Below are 16,105 nucleotides of genomic sequence, written 5' to 3'. Positions count from 1 at the left end.
TCCACTCTTTCTAAGAAACATAAATGCAGTGTTGGCCCCTACAGTTCCTTCGTGTGGCACTGTGATTATCCAATCCACAAGATGGCAGTAAAAAACAACTAAAGAGAATAAATAGTCGCGATGAACGTTAGCAGGGAGCAAAAGAAAAACAAAAGAAAAAAACAACAAAAAACCCTTTATTTTATATGTGAGCTTAAAAAATAGATTATCTGCCAGTGCAATTTTAGTGACTTTTTTATATTTATTGCTACTGGGAACATGGATTCATATATTTGTTATCTGTAAACTAAATGATTGCTTTTTTTTTTTAAATGGGATGATTACAGAGTATATTAAATAATAAACAACAGAATATTGCCATTTATTTATTTGGTAATTTAAATGATATTGTAAAATTGCTTAAAACAAACGTTTTGATATGGTATTAAATTGAATTCGAAATATGTACTGATGTCATTTAGGATTTCTTATAGAGACTCGTGTTTGCCCATCTTTTGTAGTCACATGAAAGTCCAACTATCTACCTGCTAAGCTATCGAAACTTTCATTTGTGTAAAAGAAGCTTGTGGTAGTCCAAGGTTACTGCTATCAGAAGGCTGCTGGTAGATTCTCTGCCGTTGCTGACATGACTTCATGCCTGAAAGCCAAATGGCTGATGCTGTAAAGCGGTTCATGGTGCTGTGATTTCTCTAAGACGCACAGAAAAAAAAAGTTTTAAAATTAAATTAATATTGTCCCAACATTTTCTATCATAAAACGATGATAACTGTCTGGAAAATGTACATTTTGGGCTACAGATTCATTCTGGACTGTGTCACGAGCGCTTTTTATTAATGTGGAAATGCAGATTTTGGTACTCCTCCAATATACTTGGGGGAAAAATAATACAGTGATTCTTACTATCGCCTCACTCCCCGGAGAGGGCGTGGCTTGCTGACGCACTGCGGATCCCTCCCAGTGTCTAAACGGAGCGGAGAGAGGAACGGCGAGGCACCGAGGGGCGCGCGCACATGTGCGAGTGTGTTTGAACCAATGAACGCGTACGCGCGCGCCATTGGCTCACCAGCAGCCGGAGTGGCAGTGTGCAGACTCGAGTCGGAGCATCAGGGCCAAGTTGCGCAGAGATGCAGCGTACGTAGACGCAGCACGCGGGCACACCACCGCGGCTCTTCCCCGATATCATGGTTTAAACACCGTTAAGATAGGTTGTTGTGGGTTTTATTTTTTATTTTTTAATGGCGGCGCTGAAGTCGAGGTGATCCGCTCGCCAGCGGGAGTATAGTGCGCACTCCTTTTTTTTGCCGGGGCTAGTAGCCAACGCAGATAAATCCGCACTATTATTATAATTTTTTCTTCTACCTGCTGTTGCATAAGGAATCATGACAACGGGACAGGATGAAAGCTCTGTCCGTGTGGCATTGAGGTAAGGCGCTAAAGACTATTTAAATGTTTCCATTAACTCCCAAATGCGTAGCAACATTAATTGCCCGGTGCCACCTGTCAGTCAGTGCAGCGGGCCTCGCAAACACCTGCAGGTCATCAGCATCATCTTGTGTTCGCCAAACACTCTTTGACCTGGAAAATATTCCGCGTCGTGACGTTGCTGTTACCGGCTTTCAGGACATGTTTGCGGCGCAATTGTTTCTCACCTCAGTTTGAATGAGCAGGTTTTGTGTTGGGGGCTCACAAACATAGAGCATCACGCCCATTGCACAGGTACGCGCACGCGCGCACACATTCACGGGCCATCCTCTGTAGCGTGCATGCTGGGAGGAGTGACGATATCTTTTTGCAGCGGCTCTCTCTATCATAGAAAAGGAAACAGATGGAGAAGGTGGGAGAGAGCCAGTCGGCCTGTCTTCGTCCAACGGTCTGGCGTCTCATCAAAGCCTCCTGCAGAGACAGTGGATCGATGAAAGAAGAGCTTCACTGACAGTCAGGTTCCAAGGAAAAGGGCAGTGGGCCTATAACGCTGTCAAGCCTGCTCTTTGTTTGTAGACATTCAGTGGACAGCTCAGTCACGGCTCTCAGCGATTCAGTACTGTTCCAATCAATTCACCAAACGGACAGGCTGCTTCACCTCTAATTTCATGCACTTGATGTGGGCGGCTGTATTCATGCTGAAGAAGGCCGCTCACACCCAGATGGTGAAGTGGCACTGACAGTGACATAATGGGGAAACCAATCTCTTTCTCTCCCCTCCAGTCTGTCCGTATCCATAGTAATTATAAAAATGACTCATAATGGCAGTATAGTTTCTCATATCTGTTTTTTCTTTTTTTTTTTGGTATCCTCATATTCAGCTGCTCGCCTGTGTTCCTTGTTCAACCTTAAAGACACACAAGTGCCTCGTCATTATTTGTGATGATTATGTTTGTGCTGAGCTTCCGGATACCATTCCCCAGTATCCCATTTATGAGGGGAATAATTTATTTTATGCTGTTGCTACTCCATGTAAAACAGGGGTTGAATTGGTCTCAAGTGTTGGTTTCGAACACAGTTTTTATGGTAGGACATTTTCCAACAGAAACTAGTGATTCTGGAGATGTTCTGTTTTGTACCGCCTGTTATTTGTTGCCAAATAACTCCTGAAAAATTTGCCTTTGCAAAGATAGACATTTAGTGGTTTTAATGGAAGGATGAAAGCAAAACAGGCAACTGCCTGGACCTGCCCAGTTAATTACAAAACAGTTCCCAGAACAAGCAGCATGTTGCCGTCCCAGTCTAAGTGGATCGAGTGCCACTTCTCCCCTGTGGAGCCTGTAATGCGGTCAGTTGTCTCTCCCCACCTGGAGTCTACTCTGCTGGGGCTTTCCTGTTTGTCCCTCTGGGGCTGCACAGTTGGTTGCACTAAGTAATATAACGGCCCTGCGCTGCCTTACTGTAAAGTTTTGCTGTTTGTCTCGATTCTGTGGTGTGATTTGTAGTGTTGTTTTGCTGCAGGCACTTTGGGTTTTTGTTAAGAGTTTTAGAAATGTTTTGATTACCTTTGATGTTTGCAGGGATGTAAGGTTAGGAATGGAGCAGCTCCTATAATGCTACCACTATAATGACAGTATGGTTATACAGTGATACGTTGTGAGACTGTGTGATGCAATAGCCAAACAGTCCTGAAGAAATCAAAAGTCCGGAAATATGCATCTAGGAATGAACGAACTGTGGTGTCAGTTGTGTGCGCGTCAGTTAGGTCAAAGGTCAGTGGAGGTAATGGTCATCATTAATCAATTTTAATAATGCATTTCTTTTAAATCTGATTAGCTTTTTTCCGCTGAACACTATTTTACCTCTTAAGAGTGTTTAATATTCTTCTCTGCAAGTTGGTTAACTTCTGTTCACCCTACACTCTTTCAGTTAATTATCACCATCACAAATCATAAAGTAGCGACTGTTTTTTTTGCCAAATTGTTATCCGAACCATAATCTACTTTGATGATGACAATAAATTACCCCACAAGATGAAATGGAGGGGGTCTACATAGAATAGAAAACCCTTTCTCCTATTAGCGTACACATGAAGTCAACGTATCTGATTACAAAAAATCACCTGTCTAATGTAATAATTCATATTGATTCACACCTCATACATGAGTGTAAGGTAGCAGAATTATGATATGCCAGTTTCATATGAAAGTAAAACGCACGCCTGTCCGAATTGGATGCAAGTGTATTTTTAAAATGATTTGCATTGTCAGAGAGTCGCTATAGGAGCATGCAAATTGCAGTGAAAGTGTAGACAACCATTCACTTAGGAAGAGGTGAATGTTTTGTGTTGTGGTTCCACCAGCTAAAATTACAGCTCTGATCTTAGTAAACTGTACTTCAGTTTGCCATATGTGAGACTGGTTATTTGGTAAATGTACCCTGAAAAGCATAATTGAGCTTTCTCATAATGATGCCTCTAAATGTAATTCTGTTACCACAGAGTTTTACTGAAGATCAGTTTTCATCTGTAATGGGTTTTCTAGTGACAAATGCATGTGCATAGATGCTTCAAATTGGGCATGACGGTTTCGTTTTTGTTTTTTCTCTCTGCTAAACCCAACAAGCCTATGGATATTTGGTTAGGTGTGTGTCAACAAAAACGCCTCATATGTAGACATCATGGAAAAATAGCTGAACTCATCTTGCAGACCAACAGTTTTCATGGTTCTGTTTTATACAGGGTTGGTTTTAAGGACTAAAAGGACTTCTTAAGGTAATTTAACAGTTTAAGGCCAAAACTTTATGTTTATATAAAAAAGGCCATCTTGCGCTGTCAGACTTCTACAAAGGAACTCAAAGCCGAGAACATTTGCTTGTCAGTGTTTACTCGTGCAGAAAAATGGTGGCAGTAGAGGGTGTATTGTGAAACAGTTGCACAGTCGTATCCCTCCCTGACTACATTATATTAATTGTACTGTACCTGGTTTATTTGAACAGCCCATTATGTCATAACAGTCTGTTTTAAATGGTAGGTGTGCATTGATGGGAGGGGCCGAAAGGCTTGCAGTGAGGACTTGCTGAACCTGCCTGCTGTGGTTGTTATTAGTGTATGTAGCAGAATCATTGTTTTTAATGTGCTGACAGCTTAGCACTGGGGATCAAAGTGAGAGAGAAGTATCTTTGACTTTGTTTATATCTGCTGTAAGAGCTTAGCTTGTGCATTAACCACTTAATAACATAAAGTGGAGGAGCTTGCAAAATCAAAAGCCATGCCACATCTCACCTTGAAATTTACCTCCTCATTTCCCCTGTAAAGACTTGTTGTCTCTGATGCTCAGCTGAAGGCCATAACAATGACGATAATGAAATTAAATGGGTCCCTAAACCTCTTAAGACTTAAGTTACAGCCATGCTTTAATGTAATCAAGTGTAGGCATGCAGCAACTGGTATAAGTGGGTAAGGCTAAGCCTCAGGTTGTGGCTCACAAGCCAGCTGTAGAGACAGGACTAACTGTGGTGGAACAATCTTGTTAAAATGAGCTGCACGATTAGAGCAGATATCTTATATTATTGACCAGAATGGGCTTCAGCTCAGCTGACAAAAGCTGTGTGAGCCGAGGTTTACAATGCAAATAGAGATTAGTGTCTTTCATCGGAGAGGGGGGGGAAAAGGGCTCAGTCGAAAAATTGTAAAAAAAAACAACAAAGGGGGAAAAGCATGTAGCTACATGTAAAATATCAATTTGTGTCTGTTGTTAAACAGTTAGCTGAAGCATTAGTTGGCTAACCTTAACATACCTATTTTCTGTGTTTAAAAGCAACTCATGTTTTTGTATGCTACATAAAAGCTAAAGGTTTATCTGTCCAAAAGTTTATAGTTGAAGTGCAAAGACATGAATTTTTTGAGTGAAGTTTTAACAGGTTTTTGGACACTGTAACAAGGGCAGGGCCAGTAGGTTACTGGCAGAGGACCAGTTGGCGCTCAGGACATTTAGATTCGTGTTCGTCGCCCATGGCAGCACCAACTAAACACAGCCCCTCAGTTTAAAGCCTCTGCAGACCTCGCGCTTTGTTCACATCCACTGAACTGTGAGAGTCTGTCAGGATGTAGCTGTTGACCCACAGTCGTTTAGATGTGTCTGTGTGTGGGTTTAAGAGTGTGTTGGTCTTTACCTGCGTTCTTTTTTTCTCCCATTCTAGTAAATTGTCCAGTGTAACTTTTTTTTTTTTTAACCCATCACTGCTGGTTAAGTTTCAAATGTTAACCCTGGGACTGGGTGATCAGTACAGATCTTAAGTCCAATGGAAGTTTTATAGCTTTTGAGCTACAATCTCAAAAGCACAATTTCCCTCTGCTCTGTGTATAGGTTAGTAATTAGTAAATGCACAATAGTGGTGTTACATCTTACAAGATTTAAAGCTTTACTATTGTTTATGTGCACTGCTACCGTGTTGGAATGTGAAGTTGGGGTCTGGTGGGTAATCTGAGTTGAGGAGGCATTCCAGTGGAAGATTCCGACTCAGAACTCGGGATTTCTGACTTTCAACTGAAAACGGAATACAGCAAGAACCTTTTCATATTACTTGATTTAACAAAACACAAAATGTCAGTAACATTTACAACAGGCACATGTCATAGAAAACAGTATTTCTTGGTACAGTGATGTGATTCAATCTGTTATTTACACAGTATTCCACAAACAAGGGAAGAATAGTGTTTATTGCTGAGATTAACAACTGTAGGAGATTAATATCCGTCTGGAGGACCTGGTTTACTTTTTTGGCTCTGTCTAGATCAAAGAGTTCTTCTTTTGCCTTGTGTGGATTCCGCACACTTTTTCATTGTCATTCTATTTAAATGCTTTTATTAAAGAAAGGGCTTGATGGAGGCTTTCATAGGACTGTATTACATCTCTGCACATGCCTCTTGTCTTTTTAAGCAGTAGCCAAAATGTGTAAATACTGGCCAAGTTACGCTATGAATAACACCTACTTGGCCTGCAGCATTAGATGGGAAGAGGTATGTGATCCCAACAAGAGACAGAGGCAAGCTTTGGATAGACTCAATTCATTATCATGTAACATAAGTGACCTTCATCATTTGTACTTCATGATCTTACTGTATAAAAATTACTCGAGCTGACAGCCTGCATGACTTTATAGTGGTGCCATTTAGGTTATCACAAAGCACTTAATCCTGTGTGATAAAGTGCTGTGATAACAGACTGTTAAAAGTGCTGCACTTCACTAAGATTATAGTCCTTGGTTAGTATCTACAATGTCAAAAAATAATGACAAAATGCCTTCTGCAAGTTCCAAACTAGAAGTGATATATTTGGTATGCTGTGTCAAAAAACTATTTGAGTATTTTAGCTTCACAAATGTCAGTAAATGTTTTGTATTGTAAGTTTGTAAATTGAATATCTTAGGATTTTGGTTGGAGAAACGAGCAGTTTGAAGACATAGAATTAGATTTTAAGGCACATTTTACTTAAAATACATAGCTCTATGTATTTGTTAGGAAAAGTTCCACAGCAGGCCTTACATGCTCACTGCAGCAGGACCACAATATCAGGAAGTCAAATTATCTTTAGTAACTGACTTTGTCGTGGTGACGGACTGCCCTGTATCACACTAATTTGAGTGTAGCCCAGATAACACTTCCAGTGTTTGGCCATCATGACCTCCTTCTAGACAGAAGGCTCTTCCATTCCAAGGCTATGCTAAGCATAGCCTACACTTAAGCTCAACTTGCCTCAAAATAGATTCCTGACTGGCCGCAGCACTCCTGGAAGACCTCAGTTATCTATATCACAACCTCAGGAGTCAGCACATTTCTGCCAGATGCATCTGCACCGATGCAAAGAGCCTTGTGCTGTGCAGTCTGCATGCACCACATGTCAACATGTTTTTTTTTTTTTGTTTTTTTTTTAAACAAGAACCGGATTTCCCAAATTCTCCTTCTCCTCCTCCATTATACAGCATAAAAATTAGATGGTTACACAGAATAAATTGGATGTAATCATAGAGTAGCTTACATGCAAACCACACCCTTAGAAAAATGTTATTGGCTCAGTTGTTGGCACTGTCTTGCTCTGGCGCACTTTGCATTGCTCCTTTTTTTCCCCCCTAGGTAGTTTTCTTTCCCAGTCCTTTAATTTTACCAGCAGTGTACCACTGCTTGATATGTATGCCTTTTCCTGTTCACTGTACAGATCTGTCCAGTTAAGGACTCAGCCAAAAATGAATGAAGTCTAAATGTAGAACAGAAGCCACAAATAGGATGTGGATGTAACTTAACTTCTATCATCCAACTGCCTGCATAATCACAAATAGGACTCAGACGGTCACAAATAGCTCTGTTTGCATAGCAAGCTGCCACCTTATTTATGTCAAGAGACTCTCTATAGTTAATGGGGACAGATGTTTTTTCTATGAAGTGATCTGTTTTTATTTGTGAATCAGATTTTGTTTTAAGGTTATGTTGAAATGTATAGATGTTGCTGTGCTGATATGGAAGATGCATGTTTAGCTTGCAGTCACCACGTTAGGGACCCATGACTATGTTAGCACTGGAATCCATTCATCTGGCACTTCATGTTTGTTTGTTTTTTCTCTAATCTAAAAAGTGTGACGCATGTTTTAATATTATAGTTAGAGAGACATTAAGGATGGTGATTTTCAGTTTTACTTCACTTTACATGTCAGCTTAGCAGGGGTGTTTTTTTTTTTTGTTTGTTTTTTTTACCTAAACCAAAGTGAGGTTTGTGTATTCCACCACAGTAATGTGATGGCATTGAATTTGGGTCGCAGTGTTATCTTTGGTTACAACACTGCAACTGAAGATAGGGTTATTTGCCCTTAACGTACAATACCACATTTGGTGAAAGCCAAACATGACACATATTAGCTTATCAAAGACCTCATACCGTCTGTGGTGAAGGAGTGGTAATTTGGTCTCGTTTTGGAGCCACTAGACATGGACACTTAGTCTCTGAACTCTGCTTTATACCTATAACTACTGACAGTTATTGATGAGAATTGGCTCATGCAACAGGACAGTGATCCTACACACAGCAAATCTATAACAGAATCGCTGAAAAAGAAAGGAATGAGGGTGTTGCAATGGTCCAAAGGTACATTATCAATCGTTGTTCAGCTTTGGATTGGATAGTCTTTATTTTCGCTGGAAGCAATTTTGATAACAAACTGTCATCAGCTATGCTAGTACATACCACAAATAGTTGCCTTTGAAGCAAAATACATGATACTCGAATGAGTATTTGTTGAAAAATAACCGTTAGCTTTATACATTTTCATTAAATCCTTTGAGGATGTCATTATGTACCCTTACCCTATCCTATCTGATTAATCGCAAAAAAATGCATCAGCAGATGAAAATGCAAAACAAAAAACGGAAAAACTGAAATTCTAGCTGTTATGATATCTAATTGCTGGAGGAGTAGTGGCTCACCTCTGCATCACATCTTCAATTTGGATGAGGAGTAGCAGGCAGTTACTTGAACAATAAAACAGCTTCTTTGCTTGTCAAACACCCCTCCTGTGTTTAGATGTCTTGCACCTAAAGTGCAGCCTTGGATTAAATCCTGCTGAAGGCACCAAAGTGCAAATGAAGTTCCACCACCTGCTGGCATCATATGGCAGCTGTTTGACTCAATCTGCATATTCATGAGGTGTTAGTCTTTCACTTTTTTTTGCTGCAGATTTAAACACTAAACGTGGACAATGCCTTTGTTAAATCTTTCTGTGTTGATTGGTCACCCACTGTGAAATAAAGTCTTGTATTTGAGAGCTGTAAATAGTTAAGTGCAGAGTCAAAGTGCCTTCCACTCTGTATTGAATGGTGTGTTTACCTAACCTGTTATCTTCTATCTGGCCTGAAAACTGCAGATGGTGGCTGGCTGTAACACACACAGTTTTTAGGGCTAGCCTTTGTGTCGCTGACCCATGTTTGACACAGAAATGAGATTCCTATGTCAACAACACATGGTTCAGTGACACTGCAGTCTAGGCCTAACTCTGCCTCTATCACAGAGGAGTGTGCTATCTCAGGGTACATTTTCTCCTTATTTTGTTGGTTAATTGGGGGTAAAACATTTTTAATCACAAGTTTTTGTTTAACAAAAAATACAAAAAAATTATTGTGTGTTTAAACCTGTTTTAACAGACTCGTATTAAAATAATGTGATGTGTAGAATCCTTGTCTGCTTTCCCTGTATGCTGATATGTTGTCAGTACAAACAATGGCAACAATAACATGGGCCTGGATTCTGGAGCATGGACCTTAGATTCCATATTTAATATTTAATTAGCGTAATTTCGTCTTCTGATTGTAAGTTATCTTTTTTAGAATCTGTTATGAGATGTTTGCGGTCATTACTTAACCAGACCCACATTAATGATGTCAGAGTTTATTTGCTGTGTGTGATGATCCACATTGAATTAGACACCTCGTATTAGATTCAGCATGTCTGTTGTGTCAGTGTTTCCAGTCCTGAAAAGGATGACTCATTCAAAGCAACACCGGAATATCTACAAATAAAGCCTGACAACCAGATTAGAAGAAGAGGCTTTAAAATTACTCCTGTGCCATCATTTTTTTTTTTTTTAATTAAAGCAGTAATTAAAAGGGAACATTTCTCTGGCTATGCTCTCACCACATATAGTTTGACACATTTTGCACTTCAGTAAGATCTGTCGTGGTAGGTGTGAATGGAGCAATTCAAAAGTATCAGCAGAGAGGAGAGGTGACTGAAGATTTTGTGCCTTGGCCCTTGGACCAGTGATTAGTTTTTGGAAAATCTGTGTTATGCTAGATGCCGGTGATGTGTATAACATAATTCTCCATAATCTTTGGCTAACTTTGGCTAAAATTTGCTGGAAATTCACTGAAATTAGTCTAAAGGTTGTTAGATGGAACTGAGAGTTAAATTACTTTACAATATATTTAACCATTGCAATTCCCTAGCTGAGGCCTTCTGTTTCCTAACCTTTCCCTCTGGTTACGATGGGGCAGTCTGCTGTCTGACCCTTGACCTGCAGGAAGCAGCAAAGTTGTTATCAGCATGCCACAGGGATTTGGCATGCCCTCATTTGTTTTCATAAGCACGGTTTCTGAAAAATGAGTGGGATATCAACACATATCCAAAACCTTATTAGAGGAATCATGATAATAAAGGAAAATTGGGAGCAGGGCAAGGTCAGATTTCACACGTCACGCAGACTGTAAACCAGTCAATGTGCCCCGACAGAGGCATGGGCGTGTGCCTTGTTTTTGCAAGTGCTGACCTTGTGCAAAGTATGTGGTGAATTTGTTTTTTCTTGCTTTACAGCATGCTTAAAAGTGTATCAACACAAGCCAGCAGCTTCATTATAAATATCGTAAACATTTCAAAATTAGATCAGTTGTATGTTTTGTGAATCACTATGGCAAAGAGCTTTATATTTTTTATTCCTCATAGTCCTAAGATGGCATTTGCAGCAGTTGGTATCAAAAGCATTGTTTGTGTATGTTTGTGCATTTATCTATAATTTCAGTCCAGAATCAATCCAATTCTATCTTTTTATTAAAGTTTTTAGCATTTGTGCAAAAGATTTGTGAAGCTGGAAGCTGGGGTGTGATCATTCTCATGCCCAGTCTCTTTTACCTGTTCCAGGATTAAGTTGCACCATGAGGTGAGAAGTCTGTTGCCAAAATAAGCTTTGTTTATGTTGAAGTGATTAGGAAAAAATTAAGGGCTTTTCCACGGGTTGTGAGAACCTTGCCCTTCCTTTAGGGTTTGTGCAGCCCTACCTCTAAATAAACAATGTGAAAAAAGTTGGATGTGCACTTACTCTTTATTGGAATTCATATGATCATTTCAGTATCAAACAAATATTGAGATGTGCGCATATTAGCATCTCTTTCTTCTCTTTGAATAGATCTGTGATCCTAAATAACCAAATATTGAAATGAAGAAACTAATTTGTTTTCATTAGAAGAGATCAAAAGCTCAGATACTAAGCGTTTGGTGTTTGTTAAAATTGTCTTACATTGTGATTTAATCTTTCTTCTGTAAGTGTTTCTTATGCCTGATTTTATTGTGATGGCAAGTTTCATTTATCTGTAAAAATTCCTTCCTTTCCTAAATTGAGAAATGTGTTTTACTGATTACCAAAGCTATTAGTACTTAAACTGAATCTAGAAAAGATGTACGTAGAGGTGTGAAAAACTTGTTTCAAATTGTTATATTGAATGTTCATTTGCTCTGACTGATATGTAACCGGTCTGTATAAGAATACATTTATGTAGAGTTTGTAAATATTTTTTTATGTGTGCAAGTATCAGTGAAGCACATGGTACTAAGATAAACCTGGTAGTACTTTACCTGTTTGAACTACATCACAGTGGATTGTATTGGAAATAGTTGGGCCTTTTTTATAGTATGTCTGTATAGTGTGTGTGGGTATGACTTTGGAAACATGGTGGAGGACAAGGGAGTCCTCCACCATGGGACTCTTCAAAAAACGTTACAATTATCGTACTACTGTAGTACGATAATTGTAACGCTTTTTGAAAAATGAAAATTCCTTATTTTATTATTTTCTGTTTTTATCCTCATAAACATATTTAGATAAAATGTAGGAGTCAGGCCAGTAAATTTAAACAGAAGCCAGCCTTTTGTCTCAACTTAGCTTTGGGCTAATTCATGCATCACACCATAATAAAATACACTTAATTTCCCATCAGCAACTCCTTGTGGAATTAATGCTTTCTTACTTTGGGCTTGGCTGAGTTTTAAAAGTTGAAATAGGGAAAATGATCCCAGTGGTCGGTAGACTGGTATTTCTCATGCTTGGGCTACAGTGGTGAGGATGAATAGGACTTAACTAATGTGTCACAAAATCAAGAAAACTCAAATGTACCAATTTGTAATTTCTTAATATCTTTCTAAAAATAATTTTTTGCTTTTCTAGTTTTACCCCTTTCAGTGTAACAGTACATTTTAAATGTATTTGGTAGCATTAAAGATAAAAATGTATATTTTAGTATGAAAAATATAATTCCATTTAAAGAGCTTGCATATACTGGTGGATTAACAATTACAGGTATGTATGTATGTATGTATGTATAATTTTTTTTTTTTTTTTTTTTTTTTAAATTAACAGTACTGTTAAATTAGGGCAGTTGTGTCATAAACCTTATATTTGGTGGTGGCCTAATAAATTTCTTGAGCACTGTAGACGGAGAAAATATTCTTGCCTAATTTCTTGGGCCGGTAGCAATTTAACCTCATCCTCAAGTCTTTGATGACTGCCACGAGATGCTGAGTCTCTTTCTGTTGCCCCTCCTCCTGGCATCTTTCGGTCGACCAGACCAGCATTATATCCTGCTGTGATCGGATTATGACTTTAATTCTTTGCCTCTATTACTGGTCACCATGGCAACCCCCACCACCCACCAGCCCTTTATTGTCATGCGTAGTCCAGAATGTATATGTGTGTGTGAGTGTGTGTATATATATAAAAATAACATTGCTAGTGATGGATTTGTGTCTTGCTGTAAGATGTCAAAAATTTATTTATATATATATATAAAATTTTTTATTTTTTTTCCCCCTCCTCTCTGGCCTAGTATTATGTCTAAAGTAGATGCTGCTCTCAGCTCTTTGTCTGGTGCTGTAGGTGGTCCCGTCAGGCTGAATGGGCAGAGCATGAAAGCACTTCTGGAGTTTTTTGATGGTAAAAATGCACTTTCTCATTGTACTGTGGGACTCTTTAAAACGATTCTCCAAATAGAAGCTGCCCAGGACCTTTTTCAAGCATTTATCGTGCATTGTTACGGTAGTTTTCTTTAAATGCTTTGTTTGGTTACCACCTCCTTCATTTGAGGTGGTAAGCCAACATGCCTACAGTAGGCATAAAGTGAAAAAGATGGAATGTAACATCCACTGCTGCCTACCAATGTCTCATTTCTGCAGTGAAGTCTCTCTCGCAGGTTTTTAATTTTGGTGAAGGCCAGATATAATTGCTGCTCCAGCTGCGTTAAAAATATCTTTAAATATGTAGTCAGCCTCTCAATTTCCCTGCACAAACCAGCAGAGCTTTAGCTTTAATCCCTGTACTGCAGAGTTGATTACTTGCATGTAAGTGTAATAATATGCAACCTCTGCCAGCATGCAGCATGTTTACACGGAGAAAATGCTTGTAGCTAACTCAAATGGTAAGATTTAATTGATAACAACGTCATTGTGGATTGGTTCATTTGTTTAGCTGTCCATGTGCAAAAAGTTAGGCCTACACAGGTTTTCAGCATCATCATCTTTTAGTTTACACACAATATAGAAACGGTTAACTGATGAACTTTAAAATTGCTGGTAGGCTTTTTGAATTGTACAAAATATCTGGTTTGGTAAGAGCTTCACCATGAAACCCTTTTCTATAAAGTAGAAGGAAAGTAACATAAATCTGCACAAGCACGAAACAAAGAGCTTTACACACATCTCCACCTAAAGCAAGACAATGCATGAAAGGTAGTGTATTTGCAGATTTTGAGAATTACCTGGTTTGTTTTAAATCTTTGGGTTCAGGTGATTTTTGCTATTGTCATAGAAAGGCCTACACACATACAAGTGTATTTCTAAATGACAGCAAAGAGCTTCAAAGGAATTCAATTTGTGTTCCTGTTATTTTCAACTTGCCTGGCTAGTTCTGAGCTTGCTTAGAGAAGGTGGACCCCACCCTGGTGGTGCAGGAGTGATATTTCAGAGCTGATAAAGGAAGCTAATGAAAACTGTCTCAAAGCAATTCAATGTTAAACTAACCAGTGCTTCATTACTCTGTTTACAACCATAAGAAGGCATGTAGCCACCAGCCTGCAGCGGCTGCTTTTCCCAGCCATTCACACAGACATAATTGTCTCCTCTGTGAAGGACATGGAAGCTTTGACGAGCCCAGTTGCAGGTGACATCATCTGAAGCAGCTACGCTGCTGTCCTCAGCAAATCTCCATATAAAATTCTGGCCTGTTCACTCACCCATCTACAACAACCATTGTGAGGGTGTTTTAGTTTTATCTTAGCTTTGACCTTTGTCTGTGTTTGAATTACTAAGGATTACTGTGTTTTTCCTCAAAAACTAAGATGGAGTGTGCATTTGAGAAATAAGATTACTAAAAGGAAATGGGACCATTAAAAAATGACCACTAATCCTTGCATAAAGTTGTGCAGGAATTGCATGAATTTAATACCATTTATCTCATTTAAACTTTTTTTTTCAGACAGCCAAAATTAAAACTTAAGGTTTTGGTGAAAGTGAAATGACTTTGTGGAGTCCTACACAGGCAGACAATTACACATTTATGCACTCCATCCCTCCTTTTAAAGAAAGGTGATATGCAGCACCTTTAATGATTTATTAAGTAGCAGTGAAAATGTGATTTGGTGGCAGTTCCAGGGATTCGGGGTGTGGTAGCAGGTTTGGGCGTGATCCAGTATTCATAGCTGAATGCTGGCAGCGTGTGAATGTGTGGAAGTATAAATGTAATCATTCAGTCATACAGTTCAGTATACGTTAGTGAAGCTGTCTTTCAGGTGGATCCAACTGTCATATTGAAGTCTAATACTTGCCAAATAAACTCATATGATCTAAGAATTTAATCAAACTGTTTGCCAGAGAGAGTGTGATTTGTATGTGATCCTTGAATTAGAATAACTTATAAGGCATACTTTTATGTTTGTGGCTGATCTCAAGCCACATACATAAAACACGTTTAGGTAAAATGACAGTCCCCATCCTGGCCACTGTATTCAAGACAGTGGTCTAGGTGAGTGACATGGCAGCTTCCACAAACCAGTGCCCGCTCCTGTATATTTTTAAAGGATGAATGTGTAATCAGTGCTTAGTGTATATTTATTAGTCCAACATTTTTTTTCTATTAAATATCCTCAGAAATTAATGCAGAAGCATGGTGTGAAAAAGTAAATACAGACTGTGATTCAGTAGCTTGCAGGACCTTTAGCAGCAATAATATGATGTAAATTGCTGTAAGACTATCAGTCTGTTATCTGTGGAGGCCTTTTGGGCCACTCATCTTTATATCTTCAGATCTCAGCTGCAGGCATTCTTTTATGCTCAGCTCTCAAGGTCTATAGTAGTTTAGTTGGGTTTTTAATTGGACCTTTGAAAAACCTTGGTGGTCACCGCAACGATTGGGGGACATGTGACTACAAAATAAGTTCAAATCATCACCCTTCTACCACTGTGCTTGATATGTTGGTGGGTATGAGGTGTTTGTGCTGATGTGCTGTGTTTGGTTTTCTCTAAATGTCCCGCTGTGCATCATGGTCAAACATCTCCACTTTGGTGTCTTTTATCCGAAGGACAAATTTCCAAAAGTCTTGGGGTTTAAGGTGCAACTTTGCAAACTGCAGCTGACTTTTCTCCAAGCAATATTTCCAAAAAAGCAATACTTGTTCAGTCTTTTGTAAATTGTACTCTCTCCAACTTTAACATTTTAAATGTTAACTGAAGTCTGAAGAATCTGATCTGGAGCTCTTGGGTTTTTGGTCATTCTGTGAGCACTGAGCTTATGATGATTTTCCTGGGACACCTCTCCTGAATATTTACCGCTTTTAAATCCTCTTTCTTGCTGCAGAATAATAGACTTCAGATTGGTGGAAATG

The 16,105-nt window shown here is 39.0% G+C and overlaps 1 protein-coding gene across 7 annotated transcripts in view; it reads left to right on the top strand.

The window, feature by feature from the left end:
* Window positions 1-1,035: 1,035 nt before the first annotated feature.
* The window catches only part of kif21a (kinesin family member 21A), a 55,773-nt gene continuing 40,703 nt past the window's right edge, over window positions 1,036-16,105 (top strand). For 4 of the 7 annotated variants that reach the window (XM_086299519.1, XM_086299520.1, XM_086299517.1 and 1 more), the window contains exon 1: window positions 1,037-1,423. In XM_086299519.1, coding sequence (XP_086155645.1) covers window positions 1,380-1,423 — 44 coding nt within the window. In that variant the 5' untranslated portion in view covers window positions 1,037-1,379. Of the gene's footprint in view, window positions 1,424-16,105 lie in introns of all 7 variants that reach the window. The other 3 variants (XM_086299516.1, XM_086299515.1, XM_086299514.1) reach the window with 1 other exon arrangement.

The sequence above is a fragment of the Aulonocara sp. 'chitande type north' Nkhata Bay genome, linkage group LG7 (assembly GCF_057382095.1).
Source record: "Aulonocara sp. 'chitande type north' Nkhata Bay isolate Kocher_YH1m ecotype deep benthic linkage group LG7, A_spYH_male_GT1.1, whole genome shotgun sequence".
NCBI classification, from domain to species: domain Eukaryota; kingdom Metazoa; phylum Chordata; class Actinopteri; order Cichliformes; family Cichlidae; genus Aulonocara; species Aulonocara sp. 'chitande type north' Nkhata Bay.
This window is presented reverse-complemented; position numbering and strand designations above follow the sequence as displayed.